The sequence below is a fragment of the Stigmatopora argus genome, chromosome 21, assembly GCF_051989625.1.
Source record: "Stigmatopora argus isolate UIUO_Sarg chromosome 21, RoL_Sarg_1.0, whole genome shotgun sequence".
NCBI lineage: Eukaryota > Metazoa > Chordata > Actinopteri > Syngnathiformes > Syngnathidae > Stigmatopora > Stigmatopora argus.
Window position 1 is genome coordinate 17,643 of NC_135407.1, and position 26,368 is coordinate 44,010.

Genomic DNA, 26,368 nt, shown 5'->3' on the forward strand with positions numbered 1-26,368 from the left:
AGGTTATTTATAGGATGGAAAAGTGCGGTCACACTCCTTGGACCGCTTTAAATGCGGCCGCCGCGTTCCATTCTAAAATGAAACAAACGTTAAGCTATTCTTATTGCATGCAAAAAGAGAAAGGTGGTGCAGCTATGAAATGACTGACATGTAAATCAAGTTGCAAAGGCTCACCTTTAACCCTTTGATGTGCAACCCGTGTTTCTCAATTGTTTTTTTCTGTTAACCCTTACTGAGCAATGATTTGACTTTTTGGGTGTAGTCGAATTCATTTTGACTGGGCGGCTCAACGAACAAACGTTAAGAATGATTGAGGAAGGAAAAAAACATTAACCCTAATTTCAAAAATGGACATTTTGACATGTTGTATGCCGCCTTAGGGCATTTTTTATTTTTAGCGACTCATTCCCATCAGTTCAGGTGAAAACATTTCCCGATTAGAAATGAGACCACATACATCATAAATCCACACCAAGCAAAAGACAATGGGTTATTGGAAAGAGACTCATCTGAACATTTTCAGTGTTTGTAACAGTGGAAGTCCGGAGGAGGGGAAGGGCCTGAAGGCTCCACGGGTAGCCTGAATAATACTGTAGGAAATGCGACTTGACACTCTTTGGATGCACTTTTCTCTTTGGAACGGAGAGGGCTGGCGGGCTTGTCGTCACTCTGCTCTCTCATAAGAGCGTGTGCTAACGACGTCGCCCATGGTTAGGGTCTGTGTGTTTCCAAAGCAAAAAGATGAGGTTGAAATGAAAGAAAGAAAGGAGAAAATGATTTGCATTGCAGGCACTGACCAGCGTGAGGGCATTGCCGTTGACTTCACGGACCAGGCTGGTCTCCTTGCCGTCCCATCGCTGGACGTGGACTAGCTTGCCGCCATCGACCGTCACCAGAGACTAGGCATGAGAGTTCAGGAATTGCTTTAACCGGGCTTTTTATTCACTATTTGTCTCAAATATCGTTAAAAAATATATCCAAAATTTTCATAAAAGAGTATTGTTCGTTTGTTTCTTTTGGGATATTAAAAAAAAAAAAGGTTTACTAAAGAAATGCATATGTTTACACTTAGTTTTGAACCTTTTGAATGTTCACCTCAGTTTAGTATGAAATTTAAAAAAAACATCAAAATAAAACACTACAATGAACTTGCATTGTTGCATGAAAATGCTGTTCGTTGAATTTTAGTGGCCGTTTCTTAAAATTGTCATTTTCTTTTCCGGTAAAACGTATTCCATATCTCTGTTCTCTGTATGTTTCCCCTTTTTCTCTACAATGCCATTATCATTATCACTGTCATCCGTGCACTACGTCAAGTTGTGATGGCACCACGCCGTCGGCCCACCTTGACGTTCCTGTTGTCGGCGGTGGTTTCGTCAAACTCTTGGCCCAGTTTGAAGGAGAGCTCCGTGTTCTTGATGGTGCTTTGCGTCTTGACCGTCACCACGTCGCCCTCCACCGAGATGACGGTGGTGGGCTTGGTCAGGTTGCCCACCTTACGAGTGGCGAATCCCACACCTGCGACCGCAAACAAACACACATACACAAACAATGTTGCGTTAACGCTGCGCGGGGGGAGCAGACCGTTTTTTGTTTTGGTTTTTTAACTGCCGTTCACAAAGCCACTCGTAAGCGGCCTGTTTTTGACTGGTGCTTGCTAAGCGCCCAAATCTGGCGCAAAGCTAAATGTTTCGCTTTTCACGCGAGGGAAAGGGCGTCCGATGGTTGCGTGTACGCTCAAAATTGGGGCACATAAAGGACTGGCTGATGGTGCTGTGGTTCTTCCGTATGACTTTGGTGTGGACAGTCTGGATTCGATTCCCACTCGGTGGCAGTGTCAGTGGTTGTCTGTCTGTCCGTGTGCTCTGTGACTGGGACTGGCGACCAATCTAGGGTGTAGTCTGTCTTTCGCCCGCAGACAGCTGGGTTAGGCTCCAGCATCCCCCTCAACCCTTTCGAGGATGGGCGATATGGAAGATGAACGAATGAATAAATAAAGGACTGCGGTTGCTAGGGTGACAGGAGCCGCCAATGGTAAAGCACACTGGAGGTCGCCGCTCGTAAAAATCTCAACCCCCAACCCCCCTTGAATGCACCGGACCTGGAAAGACCGGCCCTTGAGTGTCACTTTGCACACACAGGCGTGACAGACGGCACCATGACCACACCACATACTCCGATGTTTTTTTTGGTTTTGTTTTTACAGACGATGGGAGAAATTGGACAAACGCACCACATCGACGGACCGGAATAACTTTGAAAAAGAAAGTGGAAATTCTTGGGATGAAATGTATCAGAAGCGCTTGTTTGTTTCCTGGTACTCGCTCCTTACACAATGCACGCCACTCGTGCCTTGGTTTGTCCAGGAGAAATCTAGTCATGTCCCATTTTCAATCACATGTTGCCTTCTCTACAAGTGTTATTTGAAGATGTCATTTCCACAACAATGGCTTCCTTTCAAGTATAGTAGTCCTGACCACTCCCCAGCCCACGTTTGGGTGCATTGAGGATCCCTCCCTACCAAATTCGAGCCATGTGTTCACTCTCCCTTCCAAGTTCTCCACCCCATATTCTCCTTTCTCCATCTTTGAACGCAGGCTGTTTGACCCTCGAGCGAATGGTGACTGGCTTGAGCGGCATGTGCTCGAAGGCCTGCGACGCATGCATCTCATTTAATCCAAAAAAATAAATAAATAAAAAGACTCACCCAGGACCTTCATATACTCATCAAAATTCTCGCTGCTTTTCAAGTTCCATGTGCCCACGAAGGCCTCGGCCATGATGTCTACGGTAAGGTGGCGGGCGGAATGAGGACAGTGTGAGCGAAAGAGGGTAGAGCCTAGCAGCAGCAGCAGGAGGAGGAGGAGGAGGAGGAGGAGGAGGAGGAGGAGGAGGTGGAGGTGGAGGAGGAGGAACAAGTGCCGCCTTCCTACTGGCCGATCGACACCGGCTGTTCCTGACGTCATCTGGCTATGTGAGAAGAGACGGAAGGGGTGAGTGAGTGCACGCGCTGGCTGCCGCCTATCCTTGGCTACTTCAGCGGCTGTCAAGAGTCGACATGCTTTGCTTGAAATTTCACACTTGAGGCAAGCTCAACTCCAGTCAAGTTCCTGGCTAAATTGTTTGTGGCCCAACAACGCGTGTCAAACAGGCGACCCCACGTGTTGACATCGTGGCCTGGCCCAAAGACACAAATGTCTGCCCGCTGCCCTCGTCCTACAACTGCCCTTCCACGCTCGTATTTGTGTTGGACATAAACAGGTGTGAGGCAGATATGGGGGTGGCGGTGGTGGGGCGGTCCAGCGGTCGACGAGGTGAAAGGTCCAGTTGCTCCGAGAGCAACCTGAAAACCATCCAAAAAGGGTGTGCGTGCGATAAAAACGCACAGCCAATTTCATTGTTAGGAAACAATTTGCGGTAGCGTGGGAATATTTTGGCTACGGCGGGTTATTACACACCCTGTGCAAACACGTGCGCTTGGCTCCACACCCTGACTACTGCATCCTAGCTACATGAATAGTCTCGGCGTAATGCATTGGCGTGTGTTCTCCGTAACAGAAAGGGAGGAATGTTCCTTTTTTTTGAGAGCGAGTAATTGAGGCATGGGGAAAAAAAAAAGTCTTGTTGCCAAATGAGCGCTTGAGCCCTCTTAGTGTTCTTAATTTTGTTCTGGAGGAATTAGACAGGGAAGCGGTGTAACAAAATTATCAATCAAGTAAAGTAAAAATGAACAGATATCAAAACCTTCAGTATGGTTAAAATATAAAAATTCGAAATTTTGACGTACGCACGAAAGAAAAAAAACCAAAAAACTAGACCTGCGGTTTCCTCCCACCTGCAAAGACATAAATGTTAGGCTGATTGGACACTCTAAATTGCCCTTAGGTAGGAGTGTGAGCGTGAATGGTTGTTTGTCTCCTTGTGCCCTGCGATTGACTGGCCACCAAGTCACGGTGTCTCAAAAGGCCCGTGGGCTAGAACCGGCCCGCAAGGAGATTCGACCAAGGCCCACAGGATCATTTGAAAGTGGGAAGAAATGCATAGAAGACATGGATTTCGTTTTTTTAAATTAAATGCAATTCAAGAATGATCCGCTAGGAGCGCACCGTTTCGCCCCATCTGCCGCTTGTAAATGGCATTGTAAAGACACTGAAAATATTGAAGGTTTATTTCCCCAAAGAATTTTCAAGAGCATATTGATATCATATACTATTTGAAATTATAGATATAGACAATATAAGTCCGTTTGTTAAGAATATATTCAAGTGCAGTTTTAAGTTATGCGTGGACGATGAAAGGACAGGATATAGATCCGGGAAGGGGGGAATTGTTAATCCAATGCTAACAGTATCCCTGGAGACAAAAACCGAAAGTCTGATGGGGATTAGGTTTAGGAAGAAAAAAAATAAACCCTAACCAAAGGAGTCATTTTCGTCATTACATTTCATCCAAGAGAACTGTAACGTTATAACGTTTTCCGCTATTATTATTTAACAACCAAAAAGTACTACAGCAAGGCATTTATTCATTTGGCAGTGGCTCCTTAGCCGTTAACCGGTCAAATAGTCCGAGGGGCTATTTAGCCGGTAACTTATTATTTAACATTGAGTGAATAGGGGATTTTCTAAACCCTTCAACCAATCTTATTGAAATTTGATGCGTTATTGCCAATTGATACATTTTAACATTAGGTGAATAGGGATTTAATGGCTATTATTTAGGCAGTGGCTCCGTAGCCGTAGTTTCTTACTATTTACCCCACACAGAATTCTTACCGGCTAAATAGCCATATAATAATAATAATAATGGGACATAGGCCCTGTCGTCATTATCACAACACAAAGCCTACTTGTCATCACACGCAGAAACTGCGTGTGACGAAATTGATGGTGCTTCTCCATAAGCTACGTTTAATCGGCAAAAGACCTAAATAAGTGTAAGTTACGGACTTGTAATTTGTCATTCCGCTGTTGAGGATACAGGTCGCTTACCTCTCGCTTACCTGTCACTGTCTTCCACTTACCTTTCCTCAGTCAGCTAGTAGGAGGCAGATCACCAACCAAACATCTGTTCATATACCGCAGAGGGGAATGTGTGTTATGTTAGCGCGAGTTTAGATTTCTGATGGATGTGGGGAAAAAACTGTCCTTAAGCCTATTTGTCCGTGCTTTGTGGGACCTGTAGCGTCTGCCAGAGGGCAGCAGCTGGAACAGATTGTGACCAGGGTGGTAAGGGTCCCCTATGATGTTCTTGGCTCTGCTGAGGTAACGAGGGCTGGCAATGTCTTCAATATGGGGCCATATAGGCTATTTGACCGGTTACCGGCCACTGCCTATTCATTTATGTTTTGAACCACTCCTCACAACAACAACAACAACAAATACATTTCTCGACAGAGTATTTGGACCACAGTAAGAAAAGGAAAGAAAAAAGGACTCCCAAGATTAAAATCAAATCACACTGTTAGTACAAGGAAAAATATGAAATTAGTGATATTAACATCGTCGCATTTGTACGAGAACAGCCTTGAGCCTAAATTGTACTATTATATTACGTACGGCTAATGCAATTAAATAAAACACGATGGGTGTACTTTACGCGAATACGTTTAGTTTGGCTGGGAGCAAGGGCAAAAGTATTAGTGGAAATCAATTCATTGATTATAATTTGATACAAGTTAGTCAAATAATAAACACTTTTTTTAACCTGTGAAACTGATTGTAAAACAGCCTCTCGATATTGTTGACTCCAGGACTTTTTTTTCTTCCAAAAAGCGCTACGTAAAGTGCGCAGCCACAAATTGGTCATAGCAAGACTTACATTTCGTAATAATAGTGCAATTGTTATTCTTCAATTTGAATTTCGTAGTGCGATTTTTCTTTAGGCACAATAATGCGTCATGGCATTTAAATCCAAGGCGTGCTCCTTATCGCGATTGTTAGGCAACGTGAGGTCAAGCTTGCGTTTCCGAAAAGGAATTTCACAACAATGCACGTGTTGCTAAAATCTATAGTGAAATATCTGGTTCAAATAGGGTTAATTTGTAATCTATGTTATAGCTTTCAGAAGTTTTTACTTTAAGTCGCATGAAAGCTAACTTTAATATAATTGTATGTCAACTTTGGCGTTTTTAATATCTTATTTTGAAAAACCAATGTACTTTTTCTCTACTCTGGGCTATCTAACTTGACAAATAACCATGGCAACCGTACCACGCAGGCCGAATCTTGTGACGGGATGAGGTCCAGAACTTTTCAATTCGGTACTCACTTGTTTCGATCCTGGGTCAGAAATGGCGCCTCCACCGAAGGCTCGCTTCAGCTGCGACGGAGGAAGAAAATTGAGAACAGGTCAGTTTTGTTTAGCAGGTTTTTTTTGCCCCCCAAATTAACCCTTTTTGAGGACTCAATTAACTATATTTCACTTCCATTGAAAGTGATAGACGTCCAATTAGACGCCTCCTTGTCAATGGCAGCGAATGAGATCAGAACTATATGTCAATTTTTTTTTTAAAGAATACATCTTTATCTTTAAGAACGTTTTTTTAAATGGAGTGAAAATATTTTGAAAATGGAAAAATCTAAATAAAAAGCTAAAATGATGGATTTTTTTTTTAGATTTGCACATTTTGTGGGAAAATAAATAAATTCCCCCCCAAACCACCTTACCTTACCTTACCTTACAATGATCAAAGGTGCTGGTCGATGTCAGTCAGTCACACGCAGACATGCATGCAGCACCCGTCTTCTTCAGAAAGTGAAAGGTGTTGCGTGTCCTCCGAGGCTCCTAAATTATGCACTTGTCCAGGTCAAGGAAGCTTTTGTGCTTGGGTCTCAAGAAATCTTCAATAATGCAGAAAGTCTCTCCTTTGTGGTGAAAAAAAAATCCATCAAGTCTAATCAATAGGGTTTGTTGTTGTGGCTAAGGAAGAAAAAGTGTTATGTTGCAAATGTCTCTCAACATTATGTACAAAGGACATCGGCAATTTTGTGAACATTCCGAGTGTTTTCTGGGAAAACTTTTTGGGAGTAGGTATGATCCCCAGGCCCCACCAAACCATTATGACACAAGGTCAGGAAAATTGGTGGGCATGTTTATCCAAATGTCTGAATAAGCATCCCTGAATTGACAGAGGAAGTCAGTTCTCTGGGTTCGTTCAAAGGGGTTCTTTTTACCCACTTCCTGTACCTCCTGAACCTATGACGCATATTATACATGTATTCATTCCTTCACACGTTACCAGCGCCCAGCCCAACTATGAAGCGTACCGGGGTCAGCACTGCTCCTGCGCCACCACCGCCGCCTCCCGATTGGCGCCCTCGAAAGCGCCAAGGTGCGGGGCGGATCCCTTACCTGCCGCTTTTCCACGGACGCCACGCCGAGGAGAGCGCCGAAAGGCCCCACCTGGTCACCGTGGTACGGCCTGGTCATGGCGCGCCGCGGAAGGTGAAGGACTCTTTTGTCTTTGGCCACGGCCGAGCAACAATTGGCTCATTGTCCGAAACAATTCTGCATTTGGTCAAACCCCCAATGTCTCGACGCTAACCCACTTTATAACGGTCATTTTTTTCCACCAAGGTCACGGTCCTTCTGAACCGGAGGGGCGTGGTCTCCTTTGAGCAGCTCCTGTTGGACATTTCAGAAGCACTGGGGTTCCCACGTTGGCACCGATCTCGAGTGACCCGGCTCTACACCGCCTTCGCACGAGAGGTCGCTCGGATCTTCCTAAGCCGTCACGACTGGCGGGCAGTCCGGGACAAGTTTGTGTCGTTGTGGACCACAGGTGAAGAGCATCGGTGACTTCTTCCGTAGTGACACGGCGCTGCTAGCCTTGGGCAAAGCTCGCCCGGAGCCGAGCGGTCTGAAGGCGGCGCTGGAGGAGCTCTTCCCGGAACAGCCACGCTACCGGGCCGAAGCGCTGCTGGTCTGGGAGAAGAAGCTTCGACCGGCGACCGATAAATCCGCCAAGGCAGACAGCGGCTACGGCGAAGGGCCGGAGCGCAAAGACGGACCGATAGCAGAGACGGCGAAGCCGACGAAGGGCGCGTCCGGGAAAGCCGCTCACCTTCCCAATCATTTACAGAAGCTCCGAGCGAAGGGCGCCTCCTGCGAGGAAACGGGGCCTGCTATTGCCAGATGTCTACCAGAGCGAGGGACAGACTCCGTTCCTCTGTGCGAAAGTTGCTCGGCAAAAAGAAGCGAGCGTCCGAGCCGCCAGTGGGTCAAAGCGCTCCCGGGAAGAGTAGCGCTGCCACCTTTATGCATGAAACATATAGAAAGTTCACTCAGAGGTCAGTTGCTATCATAGTCATTTTTTCATTGACGGTGCGCCAAATTATTACGATTTGTACATTTTTTTGAATCCAGTATTTTCAGGAAGTGCCTCCCCAGCATGGTGGGAGATACTTCATACATGCCGATCGTGCAGTATTCCACATTGCCCGCCCTTCCTCGGACGTGGTCGATATTCATTATCGCGTGCACCCGTGCTCCAGTCTAGCTAGCTACGTACCATGTCTGTGCGCAGGTATAGCTGACATTCCAAAATGGCCGCCCCCTTGAGTCGCGTCATTTTTTTTTGCTTTGATACATTATTTTCTCCTTGATCAGAAGTTCGGATTCACTCACTATTTGCATGCCTCAATCATCTTTCACATGGCGGCCATTCAAATACTTGAAAAGCTTTTGAAGAATGATCAGCAGATTTGTAATATCCCCGTGAAGGCTACGCTCAGTAATAGAGTTTTTCCTTTACTTACTAGTTGAACGTGGTCATCTCAAAACACTAGTACGTCCCCACTGAAAGGGAAAGAAATTTTGCGGAAACAAACATAAAAACTGAGAAAACAAATGGATTGCTTGAAATTCTAACCTGAACCCGTCAAACGTCATAATCCAGGCTTGTCTTCAGATTGGACAATCTCAAGCGACTACTGCGAGCTCACCTCCGAGGACAGCGAGGTCTCCGAAGACGACGTGGAGCGCCTGTACGACGTGGGGCGCCTCCTGGGGGACGGCAACTTTGCAGTGGTGCACGAGTGCCGGCGCCGCGCCGATGGCAAAACGCTGGCCGTCAAGATGGTGGAGCGCCGGCGGCTCGTGGGCCGCGAGCACATGCTGCAGAACGAGACGAGCCTTCTGATCAGCCTCAGGCACCCGCGTATCATCCGCTTGCTGGCGCACCACCGCACGCCCGCCAGGGCCTACCTGGTCATGGAGCTGGCCGGCGGCGGCGACCTCTTCGAGGCCATCCGCCGGCGCGGCAGTTTCGCCGAGGACCAGGCTGCGCTCATGGTGGCCGACGTGAGCGCGGCGCTCAAATACTTGCATCGCAGGAGCGTCGTCCACCGTGATGTCAAACCGGAGAACCTTCTGGTCAGTCAATCAAACTCTTTATGGTGGCAAGGGGCTAGAAAGATGTGACACAAGTCTGAAATGAAAAAAATAATAATAATAAAATAACTACAAGTTGTTAAACCAGGGCTGGGCAAACCGGTCCTCGAGGGCCCTGTGGGTGCAGGTGCAACCTGATCCAGCACAGACAGTGTAACCCAGGGGTGACCAAGTCCGGTCCACGAGAGCTCCTATCCAATCTGTTTTCCATATCTCCCTCCTCTACCACACCTGAATCGAATGATCAACTCATCAGCAAGCTGTCTGGAAGCTTCATACTGATCCCGATGATCTGATTCAGGTGTGTTGGTGGAGGGAGACATGGAAAACAGACTGGATAGGGGCTCTCGAGGACCGGACTTGGCCACCCTTGGTTGAACCAATGAGATTTCTGTATAAAACGAAGCACCTGACTGCAATCCACTAATTGCACTAAAGGTTGGAATAAAAAAAAAAAAAAACTGCACCCACTGCAGCCCTTTGTGGAATAATTTGCCCACCCCTGTGTTAAACAGTGGAAATGATCTAACTGCAAACGTGCTACTTTTTTTTTCAATTTTAGAAAAAAAAAAAAATTGCCTAAATAATTAAACAAAAATAAAATTGCTCCACCCTCCACCGAGTCCATACCCCCAAAAGCCTCCAACTGGATCCTCCCCAAACACCCCCACCCCATCTTGAGTGGGTTTCAAGTCAGACTGAAATATGGCCCGTTTGTAGTATATGCAGTATATCCGTTTTCGATTCTTTCGGAACAAGCTAACGCAAATCCACGCCCCCTTTCAGATAGTTCATGCGGTTCCAGGCCTGATCCGATTGAAGCTAGCCGACTTTGGCCTGGCCATGGTGGTAACCGAGCCGGTCTTCGCCATCTGCGGCACGCCCACATACGTCGCGCCCGAGATACTTTCCGAGACAGGTTTGCGCTTCCCTCGAGACTTCCATCACCGTTCCTGGTTAACGCGATTGACCTTACTCAACAGGATACGGCGTGGAGGTGGACATGTGGGCGCTGGGTGTCATCCTTTACATCCTGCTGTGCGGCTTTGCCCCGTTTCGTAGTCGGGCTCGAGACCAGGGCGAGCTGTTTGAGATCATCAGAAAGGGTCAACTGCACTTTCAGCCCACCTATTGGGACAGCATCTCTGAAGGTCGGAAAACAAAAGTGCTACAATTCCAATATCAAGTACTGATTACTGGAATAAATGCTTTTTTTAAAGCACTGTTGTGGAGGACAAATGATTCTGAAGTCAAATACAAGTGAACTGTACTGTACTGTACTCAGTGATTCCTCAAAACTCCAACTGCAGAAGCCAAAAGACTGGTCTCAGGACTCCTCCAACCCGATCCGGTCCTCCGGATGACAGCAGAGCGGACCTTGCGGGATCCCTGGCTGAGGAGCACGGCACACTGTTGCCAGCAAAAAGCTTCGGGGGGCCACCGTCAAACTGGGATGCAACAACACCTACCTAGACCTGCAGCCCAAAATAGAGAGAGGGTCCAGACAATACCAGAACCAAGGCAGGGGAAGGCTTCAGACATTTAAAATGTGGACGCCACACGATTGGACGCCTATCATTATCTTGAGAAGGCAACAAGGTGTCCTTTTTCACGACGGAGTGTGTGGTTGGTGGCCATTTTGGTTAGAGCAACCAGCTGTTGCAAAGATATAATAGAGCTTGAAATATACATATCACATAGGATTAGCACATTATTTCTTAGTACTATTTGATGACATGGTTTTAGACATGTAATGTTCGCATATTAAAAATTTGATCCTTTTTTAAAACTGGACTGTAATTGTTTGGCAAATTAAAGTGGAAGGAATTCGAGGTCGCCCTTCCAACCCCATGCAGCTTTTTTTTTTTTTTTTTAAATGCATTTTTTCCCCAAAACACCACTGACCGAGGATTTCTGTTAGCGTCATTCCTACATAGTAATAGTAGAGGGACTGCCGTCACGGAACCAGTTTAGCCTCTTAGAACTAATGACACGGGCTGCAATTCAAGTATGCAACTCGATGCCATTAAATACAGTTTTTTTTCAAGCGAGTTGTGCCTAAAATGGTTTCAGAATCGGTTGTGGTCACCAAAGCGCCTTTGTTAACCGTCGTGGGTGCCGACGTGTCTTCAAACGGCTTTAAAAAGTAGTCAAATGACACAACTTCGGGCAACATTCAAAGCCCTAGCTTCGTTAACGGCCAACGCGCATGCGCTAAAACCAACTCTTTAAATACCCCCAAGTCATCTGTGGGCACAACAAAACATTCCGCCGTTCGCTGATTCGACACGACAAGTCGACGGGGACAAAAGGCGGAGATTCCAGCAACAAACTGGGCTTTTATACTGTTCGGAAAATGTTATTATTTTTGCCTGCCGAACAAGTCCCACTTTGAACTGGATATTTAAAAAAGAGGTGACACTTGGAGAGAGGGGGCAGTCGGACAGGGAGGAAAAACAAAGATGGCAGTGCGAGCCTGAGAGGCAGACGAACCATCGTAGTCATCCTCATCATCATCATCATCATCATCATCAACAACAACAACAACAAGCGTCCGTGGACCGGGACCGACATCTCGGGTCGCCGGAGGGGACACGTCGGACTTGGGTCACCCGAACCGAGCCCAGCTGTCGGAAGGGAGAAAGCTCCCGCCTCCGCCCCCCAACAAAAACAGCTGAGTTGTTTTTGTTCTGGCTGCCCACCACCCCTCTCCCTCCCTCCATCAGGAGCGCTAAGAGCTCGGTGTCAACTAGCTAGCCGCACCGTAAGTCCACCCCCGCGGGTGACATTTCGTCCTCACCTCGGTTTTGACTTTGAAACAAAGATAATTACCTCCCCCCAAAAGAGTAACGTGAGCTAGAATCCTCCTTTAGCGCTTAGCTCGGGTGTTAGCCGGCTAGCAAAATAGCTGTCGGTTAGCCTCAAAGCTAGTCCTAATTTTGTGGTGGTGGTGGGGCACGTCGAAAGTTCTCGAAGGGCCTGGATGTCTGCCATGGAGGACGGCGAAGTGATGTCTGCGGGCAGCGTGCCTGCGGCCGCGGTGGCGCCCGAGGCGGCTGTAGTTGGGGCAGGGCTCGTCGGGCAGGAGGAAGTCGGGTCGCGGCCCGAAGTCGACGCGGAAGAGCCGCCCAAGAAGAAGACCAGAGTGCCCGAGGGGGAGGCCGGCAAGCTGGAGGAGAGACTGTACTCTGTTCTCTGCTGCACCGTTTGCTTAGACTTGCCCAAGGCGTCTGTGTACCAGGTAAATGTGTCACAAACACAACACGAAAAGCACCCCCCGCCACCCACCTCCTTCCCGAGCGCCCCTAAAATTGCGAAATGAGCGACAACCTGATGCCCCTCATCTGATTTATAAATAACGGAGCACAGATGAGCAGGTGCGTACAGACACACCCTCCCCCCACCCAGTGGTCTGCATGGACGTCCACAGCCAAAGTCTGACGTGGTCTTCAAATAAAGTCACTCCCACGCCGAACGCCCTTGAAAATAAAATGTTGTCATCCTCTCCTCCCATTGGCCCTTGAAAGCCACAATGTCACCTGCTCATGCTCAAGCAGGGGTCAGCGACTGCGGTCCCGCCTGGAGGGCCCCTGTCTGTCGTCCAGTCTGTTTTCCAATAGCTCCCTTCTCCCGTACCCCTGAATCAAATAACCGGGCTCGTTGTCAGGCCAGGCTTCTGGGGAGATTGGGGAGGAGTTGCCCGTTTGATTTACTAGGTGACTTGGAGGAGGGGTCCACAGGTAACACGGATGACTGGAGTCGGTGACCCCCGTCCTTCACTCGACCGATGACACTCTTTTTACACTGTGTGAAAGAAAGCACAAGCAACGGACTAAAATTAATGTCCCCAGTTAAAGCCCTCCTGTGCCTCAATCACTCACCCGACAAAGCCCCACCTACCAAAATGTTGCATGAAAACAGTATTTGTTCACATAGGGATGGATAGCAGCAACAGTCGGTCGACCACATTGTGTTATGCTTTACCAAAAGACATGAATCAGCCCGTGTTGGCTGGCAAGTAAACCTCAGGGCTGGGGGAGGAGAGTTGGGGTTTTATAGTAGTATATTAGAAAAACAAAAGTTTTCCAAGAAAATAATTTGTTTTCAAACGCCGTTGAATGTAGCAACGATACATTTGGCAAGAGAACAATTTGTTTTCAAACCGAGTTGAGTGTTGCATCAGCTACATTTGCAAAAAAAGAATTTGTTTAGAACACCACTTGAATGTAGCCACGTCGGACCCATTTTGACGTAGAGAAGAATAACGTGAATGAAGTCAAGTGTGTCAAAAGGAGCCCTTTTTTTAAAATCATGCCAACCAACATGCTTTCTTCTTCCTTTTGACGACTAGTGTACTAACGGTCACCTGATGTGCGCGGGCTGCTTCATTCACTTGCTGGCCGACTCCCGTCTGAAGGAGGAGCAGGCCACGTGTCCTAACTGCAGGTGGGGCCCGGGCAGGCGCGGTCCGTCCGGGCGGGGCGCCGGCGGAGCACCCCCGTGCTCATTCCTTTTTCTTCCCCCGCTCAGGTGTGAGATTAGCAAGAACCTGTGCTGCAGGAACCTGGCGGTGGAAAAGGCAGTGAGCGAGCTGCCCACCGAATGCACCTTCTGCCTCAAACAGTTCCCCAGGTCCAGCTTGGAGAGACACCAGAAGGAAGAGTGCCAGGACAGGTGAGAGAGCGGGAGAGAAAAAGAAAAATGGTGCGCATTGGGCGAGCTCTTTGCCGAGGCTCACGGACCGGCCGGCGCCCTTTTTGTCTCAGGGTGACAATGTGCAAGTACAAGCGCATCGGGTGTCCGTGGCAGGGCCCCTTCCACGAGATGCCGGCCCACGAGGGCGAGTGCTCGCATCCCACCAAGACGGGCACGGAACTCATGGGCATCCTGGGCGAGATGGACCAGAACCACCGCCGAGACGTGCAGCTCTACAACAGCATTTTCGGCCTCCTCTGCTACGAGAAAATTGGATTCACAGGTGGGTCCGCGCCAAAGCCACGTGCCGGCTTGGAGAGAAGCGCAAACGCCTCCTAAATTCCCCGGCCGTCCGTCAATTGCCGGAAGGACATTCTAGTCCTCTCCGACTTCTTATCGTCACTCCAGCTTTTTCTTCTCGATTCGACTTTAAAGTCCAACTTGCGCTCCGTAGCCAAGATGAGAAGGATGAAAGGACGTTTCTGTCAAGACGTAACGGCATAAACGTTAGGGGTTAGCATCTAGATCACGGGTGGGCAAACGATTCCACTGTGAGCCGCAGCGGGTGCGGGTTTTCATTCCAACCCATAGAGAGGGCACCTTTTCACCAATCTGGTGTCCTACAAGTGCAATCAGTGGATTGCAGTCAGGCGCTTCTTGTTTTCTGCACAAATCTCATTGGTTAAACTCTGTGCTGTATCGGTTGGAACAAAAACAGGCACCCACGGCGGCCCTCGAGGAGCGCTTTGCCCATCCCTGATTTCCATGCACACAGATCATTTTCCTCTTTTTTTTGTATTTTGGGTCGACATGCAAAAGTCCCATTTTTTTTTCTCTAGTAGCCAACTTTTGCAAACATTTTTGACAACGTCAGAGGTGCAGTTTCGACCGTACCGCACGGACGACTTCATCACGCGCCTGTTCTACGAGACGCCGCGCTTCACCGTGCTCAATCAGACGTGGGTGCTGAAGGCGCGTGTCAACGACTCGGAGCGGAACCCCAACCTGTCGTGCAAGCGCACGCTCTCCTTCCAGCTCATCCTCAAGAGCAAGGTGAGAGTCGTACCGAGCCGTAAATCGGGCCAATAAAATGCTTGTCGCTTCACGCTTTTCACAGTGACTTTGAGTGTGTTTTTTAAAATTTTTATATGGCGCTCCACTGCGTGCGTCCGCCCGCTCTCTCGTACTTTGGCTCGACTTTGAACTTCAATTCAAAAGTTTTGGGGCATTTTTTTTTTCTTTTGTAATTTTTGGAGGTTGCTGCTCGTCTTTGTCAATTTTTGGTGGTGGCCATTTTTTTAGGTCTAAGGTTGCAAAAAAAAATGATTCCTTTTTTTTGCATCGCATTGAAATTTGCCTTCTTTTCGCAACGAGCGTTTGGCTAAATTTGACTTCCGAGAGGTCCGGAGAGTGAACTCGCGGCCGCTTGTTTGCTTCAGGTGAACTCGGCGCTGGAGTGCTCTTTCCTGCTGCTCAAGGGCCCCTACGACGACGTGCGCATCAAGCCGGTCATCCACCACTACGCCTTCAGCAATGACGACAACGAGACGGACTACGTGCTGCTGCCCATCTGCGACTCGGTGGAATGCAACAAACTGCTGGCCGCCAAAAACATCAACCTGCGCCTCTTCATCTTCCAGGTTCAAAAGTAAGCGCCGCCAGAGGGAGGAGCTACCCAGAGACCAAGAGGAGAGGGCAGGCCGCTCAACCGCCGATACCTCTTAACATTCACGCACGTAGGCCCCCTACTAATCCGCAAGTGACAAGACGGAAAAGGCGAGCCTTTTGCCATTTGGGCTTGGTGGTTGGTCGGTCGGTTGGTCGGTGTGTAGCAGTAGCCCCGCCCCCACACCCGAGCGCCAAAAGTGTTGCGAAATGTGAAACTCAACTGAGCTGTGATTGTGTGCGACTCTGCGTGTTCATTTTATGTATGTCTAACCATGTTTTTAACCCTTTCGAAAGATATTTAATAACCTTTTAGTTGCATACAATGCCCACCCTTTCATAGCATTTTTCTTGAGTTTTTTTTCTTTTCTCTCGTAAAAAGCAGATTTTTTTTCCCCCCCTCCCCGGCATGAACTCACGCGCTGCTTGGACACCACCTATCCCCCAACGAGGGCAGCCAATGAGTTGCGTGAAATTATTCAGTCTGAAATGGGAGATTAGAAGAAACAAATTCAAAGTTTCAATTTTTGAGTAAAGCAGGCTTGGAAAAAAAGGTCCAAAAATGTTTAAAATTTGAAATGATAAATGTTTTTTTTGGCTAATTGAAAAGAAAAATCTTCACCCTTTTCACACCACTTGCTTATGCTAAATTTTAATGAATGCATATCTAGAAAAAAGTAACTAAACTGACATGTTATAATTATTTATTTTTAATATGGGGTCTTCTATAAATGATTTGACCACAGTCTCATTTGATTTCAGCGTTTTGTCCCCCGCCACTGTCAAATCATTTTAGAAAATAGGTTTTAAATGTTTTTACCCCCTTGGTTTTTTTTGGTGGATCACATAGATTTAAAGAAATGACCAAAGTGACAGGTTCTCATCCAAAGTTGACTAATACGAGTTGAAACAGTTCCTGATATTAAATGACTTATTTTCCACATATAACCTCTCAAACCGCTTTGAACACTTCATTTGCCGCACGCACGTCAACACAAAACGTCACATCCCAACTTGGGCTCTTTTAACGTGGCCTTAAGCGCTACCGGACCACTCGGAAGTGGGTCGGGGGTCCCGCCCAAAGGCCACAAGACAGGCGCAGACGTTACGCCAACGGAATCTACTGTAAAGCAGGTGTCCTCTGCTGTATTTTTAGGGGCTTTCCACAAGGGGCGGGCTTTAGTCAACTGTCATCTCACAATGGCTGTAAATGTGCCTTTTAATATTCTGACGGATTGAAGATCATTGTCATGTACCCCCGTGAAGAACCACGCTACGTACTGATGTTCACAATGGTTTCATGTTCTGTTCCAACAATACACATACAGGATTCCTTCAGTCCTGAATGAGCTTTCCAAAATAAAAAATGGATGGAAACGTACTCTGACCAAGTTGCTTTGCTACTTTGCGCGCTCATTTTGAAACTTTTCCAAAGTCATTTGGATCGGAAGTCCGTGTGGAGTTGCTCCCTGGGCTTAAAAAGCCCAAATGCAATCTTAAGCCTAACGCTTTATACTTGTTGAACACCTCGTCTTGCTTGCTCGAATTAGTAGAAAGTGTACGTGGCGGCTCCTATCGGACACACTTCAACGGTATATGATCCTCCAATTTCTTACCTGAGCAAAATGGGGCAACCTCCATGGCCGAGCGAGCTTCGGCGGTGCAAGTTCACTTGCTACACGGGCCGCCCTTCCGTCGATGGCCTCGGTGAAGGCGAACGTCGTCGCGGGATGGGATGAGAAGCCACGTCACGCCGCACACCTTAGCCCAGGGGTCGGGAACTTGTGGCTCTTTGGTTGGGTGCAAAGAGCTCTCCACTAACCTGCAAGGTAAAATAAGGAAACCGTCAGCGAGAGAGCAAAGTCCCAAAGGCACCAATAGCAGCGTCGCCTCGACACTACCTCTAGTGCCACTTTAAAACCTTTTTTTGTCCCCCGTAACCCCCCCCCCCCCCATTACTCTTCTGCATGCATTCTCATTGATTAGCAACAGCACGACAATGTTTTCAAAATAATTCAAAGATTGTGTACTTGAAAAGTGGTGAAAGGACTAAAACTAAAGTCACCACACATTTTCATCTATGGTGAGCATGGGTCTCAAGGAATAACATTTGAAAATAGGAGTTGTCGCAGGGACTGTCTTACCAAAAGGTGACGGAGACGACGTCTCAAGATAGCAGCGCAGATGAACGGCAGGTCCAAAGATGGTTGAAAAGACGCATGTTGCCTCTTGGCTTCCTCCGACCGACGAGATTGAGCTCTGCTAGCTCTGCTAGCTCTGCTAGCTCTGCTAGCTCTGCTAGCATGCCATCCACATAGGTCGCAGGTGAAGAAATAAATCATCTGTGGAGTAACTCGCAAACCCTGGTCTCTTCCTTCGATGCTGAACACGCACAATTGTTAGACAGGATCAGACTGAGTTAAGGAATTAGGGATAGGTGCTAAAACTGTACGTCTAACACAGGGGAGGCCAAACTATTCCACAAAAGGCCGCTCGTGAATGTTGGCTTTGGTTCCAACCCACACAGAGGACAGACACCTTTTCACCAATCAGGTGTGGTGCACCTGCAATCAGTGGATGGCCGTCAGGTGCTTCTTGTTTCAGCAGAAAGCCCATTGGTTAAAGCGTCTGCATCGAGGCAAAAGGTCATGTGAGTCGCGCCACCTATTTGTGTGCTGGTGGGCGCGGTTAACGTCAGACCACGGAAAAGTGGCTTACATGTATTTATTTGTTCTGGCCATCAATGGGAATATTTGGATAAACTTTTTTTGGTCATCATTAGGACTTTCAAAGTGGTATCTTTTTTTCTACATCTATATTTTAACCTGGCTATTTAGAGCTGAAGAAGTGCTCTACCTCGCCAACAACAGCCTCCCTCACGAGAAGGACATTCAAATGCTGGTGGGATGGCCTTCTGGCGAAAAAAGAACATCTCAGAGTAGAATCAAAACTCAAAAGACCAATTTGGCATTAAAAAAAAGAAAGAAATTTAATAAAAAACAAAAACGTGTGTTTATTGACAGTCACACACAATGTCACACAGTGCATTCTTTGGGGCATCAATCACAATCTATATATATATATTTATATATGACATCTCATCTCAATATAATATAAAACTCCATTTTGCCTTGAGTATAAATGATGTAGTCAACACAGCACTTCTGTTTGTAGTATATATAAATGTCTATTAGGATGAAGCTTTGGTACAGTACGTGCGCTCTCGTGTCAACGTGCTTCAATAAAAAGTGCGCGTGTGGCATGGTCGCTATGCGGTCCAGGCGTGAGCGCAGTTGGCTGGTGCCGCGGCCACCGTGCAACAGTATCCCGCATCGCCGACTTTACCCGGCTGATAAACGCCCTGTGAGGGGGGGTCAAGGGGTTAAAACGGCATTTGTATGAGCCGGAAAAATGACATGATTTTTTTTTCTTCTAGTTCACCTGAAGCATGCTACAGAGGTGCGGCGCTACCGGCGGCGTGTACAACTGCTGCTGAGCGACCCCCACCGCGGTGCCGTGACCTGGGGTTGACGTGGAAAAAGGTCAATGTGGTGGGGAGGTGCTTTTTTCAGGATGAAAATATAGCTCAGCCTACATTTTTTAGGCCAAAAACAAGGCCGGCACAAGTTGTACGCAGAAGAGCAAGAAAACAAATGGTTCCTGCAAAATTGGACCAAAACTTCCCCATTGATTTTAATGGCCTTATTCATTTTCAGTGGGCCAAAATAAAATCCAAAATCAGGCCATAATAACAAAAATGAAAAGACAAATCTCCAACTCCACAGAAAGTGGGTTATGGTTAAGGTTAAGGAAGAGAGAGAGAGAGAGAAGGGGGAAAAAGCGGAAGAGAGACAGAAGAAAAAACACCAGAAAATGACAGCTGACAGCTTTGGTTTTTAGAGAGCACCAACGGGATGCTGGTGGCGGCGGGTCAATGTCTTAACCATGGCAGAATATGAATAAGAAGTTTGAGAAGCCCCCTACCCCCCAACCCCAAAGAAAGCAAAGATCCCTTTACCCACACAGAGATGGCCTATTCAATATCTCCCCCCCCACCCCCCCCCCGCCCTTCCCCTATCAACCAATGGATGTTCAGTGGCCGACGGACGTAAGCGGCAGGAAAAGAGACCGGTTCACTGTGAGACCCTCAAGACTTCATCTCTGACAGTGCAACGGCCCCCTCCTCTGCCGCCCCGGTTAAACCGGCTCATCTCCGCTTTGTTCGGGCGGCAGTTACCTGCGCTGCAGCCGGGCGAGGCGGCCTTGACCGGATGCGGAGCGGAGGTAGGATACTGGGCGTAATAGAAGCCGGGCACCTGAAAAACAGCGCCGCGCAACATGACCTGGGTTAAGGTTATTTCCCGAAAAAAATAACAGCGGCAATGACAACGCTTTTCGTCCTCACCTTTGAGTTCCAATAGGACGAGCCCAATGTTTAAGTCCCATTTCAATTTCATTTCTTACCTGCGGCGAGGCTCGGCAGTAGCCGTGGGGGGCGGCTTGCGGCGCCGCCAACACGTATCCTTGGGCGGGAGGGTAAAGGGGCGCGCCTTCCCCGGGAGACTGACAGTTGACCGCCATCTGGGCAAAGCGCTGCCACGGGTCTTCCGTCTGCGAGGACGGGAGACGGGCTTTCCGTTAGGCTGGCCCACTAGCCCATGGCTAACGTGGCGAGCCAAAGCCATACGTACGGCGGGGAAGGCCTGCGGGGGGGCTAGCATCTGAGGAGCCGCGTAGGAGAACACCTGGAGCGAGCGCGCACCCTCGTCATCGCCTGCCTCGTGGGTCGCGCGTCTCGGCCTTACCTGCTGAGGATGAGGTGGCCGAGCCGGCGCCGTCGGCATCGGGCCGCCGATGGGCTGCCGAGAAGCGGGCGGGTCGTACGCCAGCGGGCCTCCGTCGGGGAGCGGCCGGTACGCCACGGGGTTCCCGTCGGGGGGCGGGTTGTACACCACCGGGCTTCCGTCGGGGTTCACGAAAGGCTGCCCTGAAATGCCGGCGCCCGCTTCGCTTGTCAAACGGACTCTCTCCGGGCCGAGCGTCTCTGCGTGCGTCGAGCTCGCCAGGGTCGGCGAGTGTGGCGTACCCGTGTGCGGGTTGACTAGGATGCTACCCGGTGGGATGGCGTTGTCCAGGTTGTAGGCGGGCTGGGGGCCGGGCTGGGCGGGGATGGCGTTCTCCAGGACGTAGGTGGGCTGGGCGGGCATGGCGTTCTCCAGGATGTAGGTGGGCTGGGCGCCGGGCTGGACGCCGGGCTGGGCCCTTGCCGGAGGCTCCGGGGTGACTCTGAAGAGAGAGATGGCGCCTGGCGGAAGGAGGGAGGGAGGGAGGGAGGCAGGGCTTGGAAATGCAGCTTTTGCGACAACGCCTTGAAGAATCGAGTCTCGATAGGAAAAGTGTCACTTCTAGTTAAACCAAAAGGCCCCTGGGTGTTAGGCTTAGGGATACTGTAGCTTTGGCGCTTGTTCACTTCAAATAGAAAAAGAAAACAAAATGTCTTTGGCCACTTATTTTTCCACGGCGCAAAGAAAAATGTGAGAAAAGTGTGAAAATGTACAGCTCAGCCGCCAACTTGGGGACTCGCAGCTGCCGATTAGACGTCGGCAGATGTCGTTGGCGCGCGAGTCGGAGGTGTCGACGGCGTGAAAAGGCCGGGGCTCGGCTCGCACCTGCTGAGCCGCGCGGCTCCCGGCTGGGATTGGCCGCCCGCGGGGGGCGGGGCTCGGCGGCGGCGGCGTTCCGGGGGCGGCACGAGGACGAATCCGAGTCGGTGCTGCTCCACGGCCGGGGCTCGTTGCCGTAGCGACAGTCCGTCTCGGTGCTGCTCTGTCGGCTGCCGTCCGTCCAGCCGGAGCCCGAGCTGTCGCGGCTGCCCCTGAGGACGGCGTCAGGGAGGGAGGGAGGGAGGGAGGGAGGGATGGAGGGAGAGGCGGGGGGAAGGGAGGGATGGAGGGAGAGGCGGAGGGAAGGGAGGGATGAAGGATGGATTGGGTTAGGTTGGTAGGAAAAAAAGCCAAGCGGCATCGTCACGTGGGCATCCGTGCCGCTCGCTTCCCATTCCGCCTTCACCGGTGGACACGTCAAATGAAACGCGCACGCGAGCGTATGCACCCGTGCCGTCGATGGCCATCGACGCCTCGTCGCTTTGGAGCGGCAGAGGTCGGCGGCCGACGTCTCAACGGGCGAGTTAAGCGTTAAGCTCACGCTGGACTTTGCCACTTGGGAAACGGCCGAGAGTAACCCTCGGCAATAGCGACGGGCGCGTCCCGTCCCCGCTCCCTTTCTACCGGTGGACGCCGGTGGCGAGGGAAGAGTGCAAAGGCGCTACCTGAAGAGCTGCCTTCTCCTCCGGGTCTCGGCCCACGGCTCGCGCTCCTCCGCCGAAAGCTCACGCGGAGGATCCGCGTCGGGCGGACGAGGGCCGTGGTTCGGGGACCTGTTCTCAGTAGGGCCAGCCTCCCACGCCTGTTTCAAAGAGACCAGGTGGAAAGCTTCAAGACGGACTGTCTGTTGGTCGGTCGCTCGGTCGCTCGGTCGCTCGGTCGCTCGCTCGCTCGCTCGCCCGCCCGGCCCGCCGGCTGCGGCTTCTTTGAGCTTTTGGCGGAAGGTCTCACATCTCGCTCCGAGGTTCTCTCCCGCGCTCTTTGGGACTCTTCCTCGCGCTCCTCCGCCGACCGGCTTTGCCTGTCGCGGAAGTTGCAGCGTCGCATCTGAGACGCGGAGAAAAAAACATTGTCAGATCCCAATGGTGCAATTGCGCCCAATGGCTACGGAGATCAAAAACTAAGCCCTGGGAATGGAAGCTTTTGCTCTCGGTTTAAGCCGGACGCCCCCCAAAAACAGCATCTTCCTTAGCTTTTGGAAAAATAACGAACCCCCCCAGCCCCATTTCCCATTTGTTGACGGCGTAGGCGCGAGACCCGAACGATTCAAACTGCACGTGCAAATATTGAGGCATACGTCGGGCGGAGGGGTCGCGGGGGCCGCTGGAGCCTATCCCAGCTAACTACGGGCAGCTTCAGGGGAAAGAAAAAAACTAGTTGGGGTCGGGGGCTAGATTTTCTTCTCGGGTAAGCCTAAAATAGCCAGACAGCCTTCCAATTGGACAAAGCAAGGCCGCTCACCGTTTGGTCGCAGGGGTTGTCCCGCTTCAGAAGGCTTTTCCATTGTTGGATTTCCGAGGCTTTGTCGTCCTGCAGCCGATCCAGGAAAGGCCGCTCCGGTCTGCGGCGGGTGGACACAAGGTGGGTTCGGCGTGACCCAAATGGAAAGCGGTCGTCGGCGGCGAGCCCTTCCGTACATTCGGGTGTTGCCGGTGCGGTTGATGATGACAGACTTCCCCGTCTGGTCCACGTTGTGCTCCATGCCGAAGAAGGCGGCCACCCGGTGCACAAGCATGCGGTGGTACGAAGACATGTGCGGGAACTTCTTGAAGGCGCTGGCCCGAGAGGGGAGGGAGGGAGGGAGGGAGGGGGTTTGAGAGAACCCCAAAGGGGCGAATCCACACCCGGTCCCAGGACAAGCGCCTGCGTGCGCTACCTGTCTCCCGTGATGAAGGCCACCATGTCCTGCTCCAGCTTCAGCAACATCATGCGGTCTCTGGGGTTGCCGTTCAGCGTCTCCACGATGAAACGATGGAGGTCCACGCCGGACGAGTCGCGGTACTCGCCGCCGCTCCCTGCGAGACCGCCCGGGCGGAGAATCGTTAGGCTTGACGGAAGGAGGGGACCAACTGGGACGGAAGAGAGTCAAAAGAGAAAGGAGGACGCGCCCACGCCGACACAATCCAACTAAGCCGGGTCGAGAGTGATCAACGACAGAGGACGTCATTAAAGAAATCCAAAAGTACGGAACCAAATCAAGTGACAAAGGATAGAAGAGACCGAAGCGAGAAAGGACATAAACAAACAAACGCTGAGGATGGACGGCTTGAAGTAAGTAAGTAAGTCCAGAAGAAAATAGAGGAGTAACAAGCTTGGACCAAGTCAAGTAAGGATGGAAAGAAAGACCTTCATCGATGGCGTCGCTCTTCTCCGCGTCGCGGTCGCAAGGGCGCCCATCGTCGCCGGCATGCGCCGGCGCCTGAGACGCCTCTCGGTCGTCGTCGTCGTGGCAGACGGCCGCGCCACGCGCCAGCTTGCCTCGGATCTGGGGGGGGGGTGGATGGAGGGAGGTTTGGTTGAGGGGGGGTATGGATGGTGGGAGGGAGGGAGGGAGGGAGGCAGAGAGGGAGGTTTGGTTTCTTGTTTGCACATCCACAGTTGAGCGGCAAAGAGCCACGAGCTTTTGGCTTACCTTGACGACTTTTTGGCCCGCTGGCGTGTGCTGCTGACAAAGACTCTGCAGGAAACAACATTGCTCATTTGGACTCTGCGTGTGCGTCTTTTGGAGCCACGTTAGCAGACGTCCAATCCTCTGAACGCCTTCACCGTTTTTCGCTCTCGGCCCGCCCGTTTCAAACGGACGGGAAGTCGAGCCTACTCTTTACTCGGCGCCCGTACCCGCTCGCCCTCGTCGTTCTCGTCCTCGTCCTCCTGGGCATGACGGGCGCGCTCTCGCTCCGCCTCCCTCTCCGTCTCCGCTTCCGCCGCCGGCTCCATGGTACGTCTGCAAGGCACATTGGCAAATTTTGGGCGTCCGTCCGCTGGCGCGCGGCCCCGCCACGCACCTACCTACCTACCTATGCTGAGTGAAGAAACTGGCGGGTGAACGATGAGCTGGTATATTCCATGATCCCACGGGGCGGCCACCGGGAAGGCAATTATCCTCCTCCAAAAAGCAAAGGCCTGCTGCTGCGAGAGAGGAGGCGGGGGAAGAGGCTCGACACCCTTACACTTTGCAACGGAATAGTGGCACACGAGAACCAACACGGAGCCCGCCGGAGCAAAAGCGAGTAGGACGGCTTGTTTTAAAGGTCACCCCTTCGACCCCAGATGCCAATCCGTGAGAAGGAGTGCGGGAAAAAAAAAGAGAACAAGTCAGAGCGCCGGGCGTACGTGCTCCCAATGCCGCTTCCAGAAGGAGAAGGAGGAAGGGAGGAGGAGGAGGGGGAGGAGGAGGAGGGGGGGGGGGTCTGAGGAGGGGGAGGAGGTGCCACGCCATCATTAGCACGTGATGGATGGCACGCGGGAAGCCAACAGCGTGCGGCGACACGGTCCTCATCCATCTGCCGCCGCGCGGGAGCTACTTTGAGAACGCCGGCGTTTGGCGTTTGGCTTGCGTAAGCTTTTCGCCCGGCGGCCAGGAAATAGGCCAGGCTTGCCGTGGTATCGGACCCGCTCGCCACGGTGGAATTTTACCCGCGGCCCCCTCGCCGGCTCATATTCCACGGGCGCAAAGGGCTGCGACCCCAGTCAGCGGGACGCAGTCCTTTGCTCCGTTGCTAGGCCCGATGCGGGGAAGTTTGCCGTTTGTTGGGCTTGGAGGTCACCAAAGAAGGGACGACCGAGCTACGGGCGGAAGGGGTCGCTCCGTTTCGGAGGCGCGAGCTCAAAGGTCGGAAAGGGAGGGGATTTGGCTTCTTTACGCTCGCCCTTGACGGGAACGAAACGTCTAAGTTCCGTTAATGACGGGAAGGAACCCTCTAGGTTCCATTGACGCTGGCGACCAAATAGTCTAAGTGTGGTCATGTTTTTTGCACGGTTTGGCAGTCGAGCGCGGCCAAACGTCGGCGAGCGACCCGGTTCTGCCACTCGGGTGCATCAAATGACGGCAGAGGGGCGGATGGGGCGGATGGTGGACCCGGCCGGCCGCCTTGTTCTCCAGATCGTGGCAACTCTGTATTTGCAAAGCATGGGCCCCTTTTGTTCTCGGCACGCTAACCCCACCGAGTCCTTTGAGTCCCGATGCCACTTCCGAGGGCTCGGACGTCTTTCGCGCTCGACGGCGGCCGATGAGCAAAGGAGTCATTTTCACTGCGGCGAGGCCAACGTGGCCAAGGTGCCGTCAAAGTTTGGAAAGGGGCGCCCACGAAGATGGAGGAGAAGTCCAAGCTCCGCCCGCGCACGCCGATGTGTCGCATTACTGTTGACCTGGGACACGCTTGACGACGCCGGGGCTATTTTTACCCGAAGGGGAGGGGATGGTAGGGTATGGGATGGGAACGGAGGGGAGGGGGCTATTGGGGGGGGGGGGATTGGGGGCTGAACCGGGCCGTGGGGGGGCTTGGGGGGAGGAGGGGGAATCTGGGGGACGGGCAGCACTGCCGGTTGTCTTGCTCCCTCCAAATGAATTTAAATTGGAGAAAAAAAAAAGCAGCCGAAACGACACACGGGGAGAAGTTCAACTGAGGACATTTGACAGGCGGAAGAAATAATGTCGGGCTAAAAATAAATAAATAAGAAACACCTGCTAGTATGCCGTTGAAATGAAGGCAAAACGGAAGAGCCTTTCGACGGATGCACAAGATCACTGGACAATTGGATGTTGGAAGTGTTTTGGTGTTCGCGGCGGAGGCTCTTACCTACCGGGAGTGGGAGGGAGGGCGGGCGGTCGGGGAAGACGCCGAGATGTCGCCGGAGCGGAGCTCCTCTCTGCGGGGTTGTTGCTGTCGAGTGAAACGCCGAGCTGCTCCTCCTCCGCTTTTGCTCCACTCTCGTCGAGGAGGGAGGGAGGG

At 50.9% G+C, this 26,368-nt stretch overlaps 4 protein-coding genes across 7 annotated transcripts; 2 read left to right on the forward strand and 2 right to left on the reverse strand.

The window, feature by feature from the left end:
- Positions 1–362: 362 nt before the first annotated feature.
- Positions 363–2,872, reverse strand: fabp3 (fatty acid binding protein 3, muscle and heart). The gene is made up of 4 exons (XM_077590417.1): positions 2,708–2,872; positions 1,346–1,518; positions 798–899; positions 363–718 (listed from the first exon to the last, which is right to left on the reverse strand). Exons 1-4 carry the CDS (start codon positions 2,778–2,780, stop codon positions 665–667), a joined length of 402 nt encoding a protein of 133 aa, XP_077446543.1. The 5' UTR covers positions 2,781–2,872; the 3' UTR covers positions 363–664.
- Positions 2,873–6,201: 3,329 nt separating this feature from the next.
- Positions 6,202–11,234, forward strand: dclk3 (doublecortin-like kinase 3). Of its 4 annotated transcripts, none has more exons than XM_077590414.1 (8): positions 6,202–6,350; positions 7,244–7,446; positions 7,579–7,710; positions 7,784–8,291; positions 8,900–9,375; positions 10,180–10,312; positions 10,377–10,544; positions 10,679–11,234. In XM_077590414.1, exons 1-8 carry the CDS (start codon positions 6,293–6,295, stop codon positions 10,864–10,866), a joined length of 1,866 nt encoding a protein of 621 aa, XP_077446540.1. In that variant the 5' UTR covers positions 6,202–6,292; the 3' UTR covers positions 10,867–11,234. The 4 variants fall into 4 exon arrangements, with proteins under 4 accessions (XP_077446540.1, XP_077446538.1, XP_077446539.1 ...); XM_077590412.1 differs by having other exon boundaries at positions 10,704–11,234; XM_077590413.1 differs by having other exon boundaries at positions 8,912–9,375; positions 10,704–11,234.
- Positions 11,235–11,627: 393 nt separating this feature from the next.
- On the forward strand, positions 11,628–17,134 carry zftraf1 (zinc finger TRAF-type containing 1). Its single transcript, XM_077590416.1, has 6 exons — positions 11,628–12,634; positions 13,745–13,839; positions 13,924–14,067; positions 14,160–14,371; positions 14,963–15,141; positions 15,528–17,134. The coding sequence occupies exons 1-6, from the start codon at positions 12,377–12,379 to the stop codon at positions 15,738–15,740; spliced, it is 1,101 nt and encodes a 366-aa protein (XP_077446542.1). The 5' UTR covers positions 11,628–12,376; the 3' UTR covers positions 15,741–17,134.
- A 1,582-nt stretch (positions 17,135–18,716) lies between these two features.
- Positions 18,717–26,345, reverse strand: arpp21 (cAMP-regulated phosphoprotein, 21). The gene is made up of 18 exons (XM_077590410.1): positions 26,220–26,345; positions 24,434–24,545; positions 24,255–24,360; positions 24,049–24,093; positions 23,763–23,901; positions 23,293–23,431; positions 23,054–23,191; positions 22,878–22,977; positions 22,368–22,463; positions 22,082–22,218; positions 21,423–21,628; positions 20,840–21,058; positions 20,559–20,740; positions 20,445–20,498; positions 20,218–20,364; positions 19,991–20,069; positions 19,195–19,274; positions 18,717–19,114 (listed from the first exon to the last, which is right to left on the reverse strand). The coding sequence occupies exons 3-18, from the start codon at positions 24,351–24,353 to the stop codon at positions 19,022–19,024; spliced, it is 1,953 nt and encodes a 650-aa protein (XP_077446536.1). The 5' UTR covers positions 24,354–24,360; positions 24,434–24,545; positions 26,220–26,345; the 3' UTR covers positions 18,717–19,021.
- Positions 26,346–26,368: the final 23 nt, after the last annotated feature.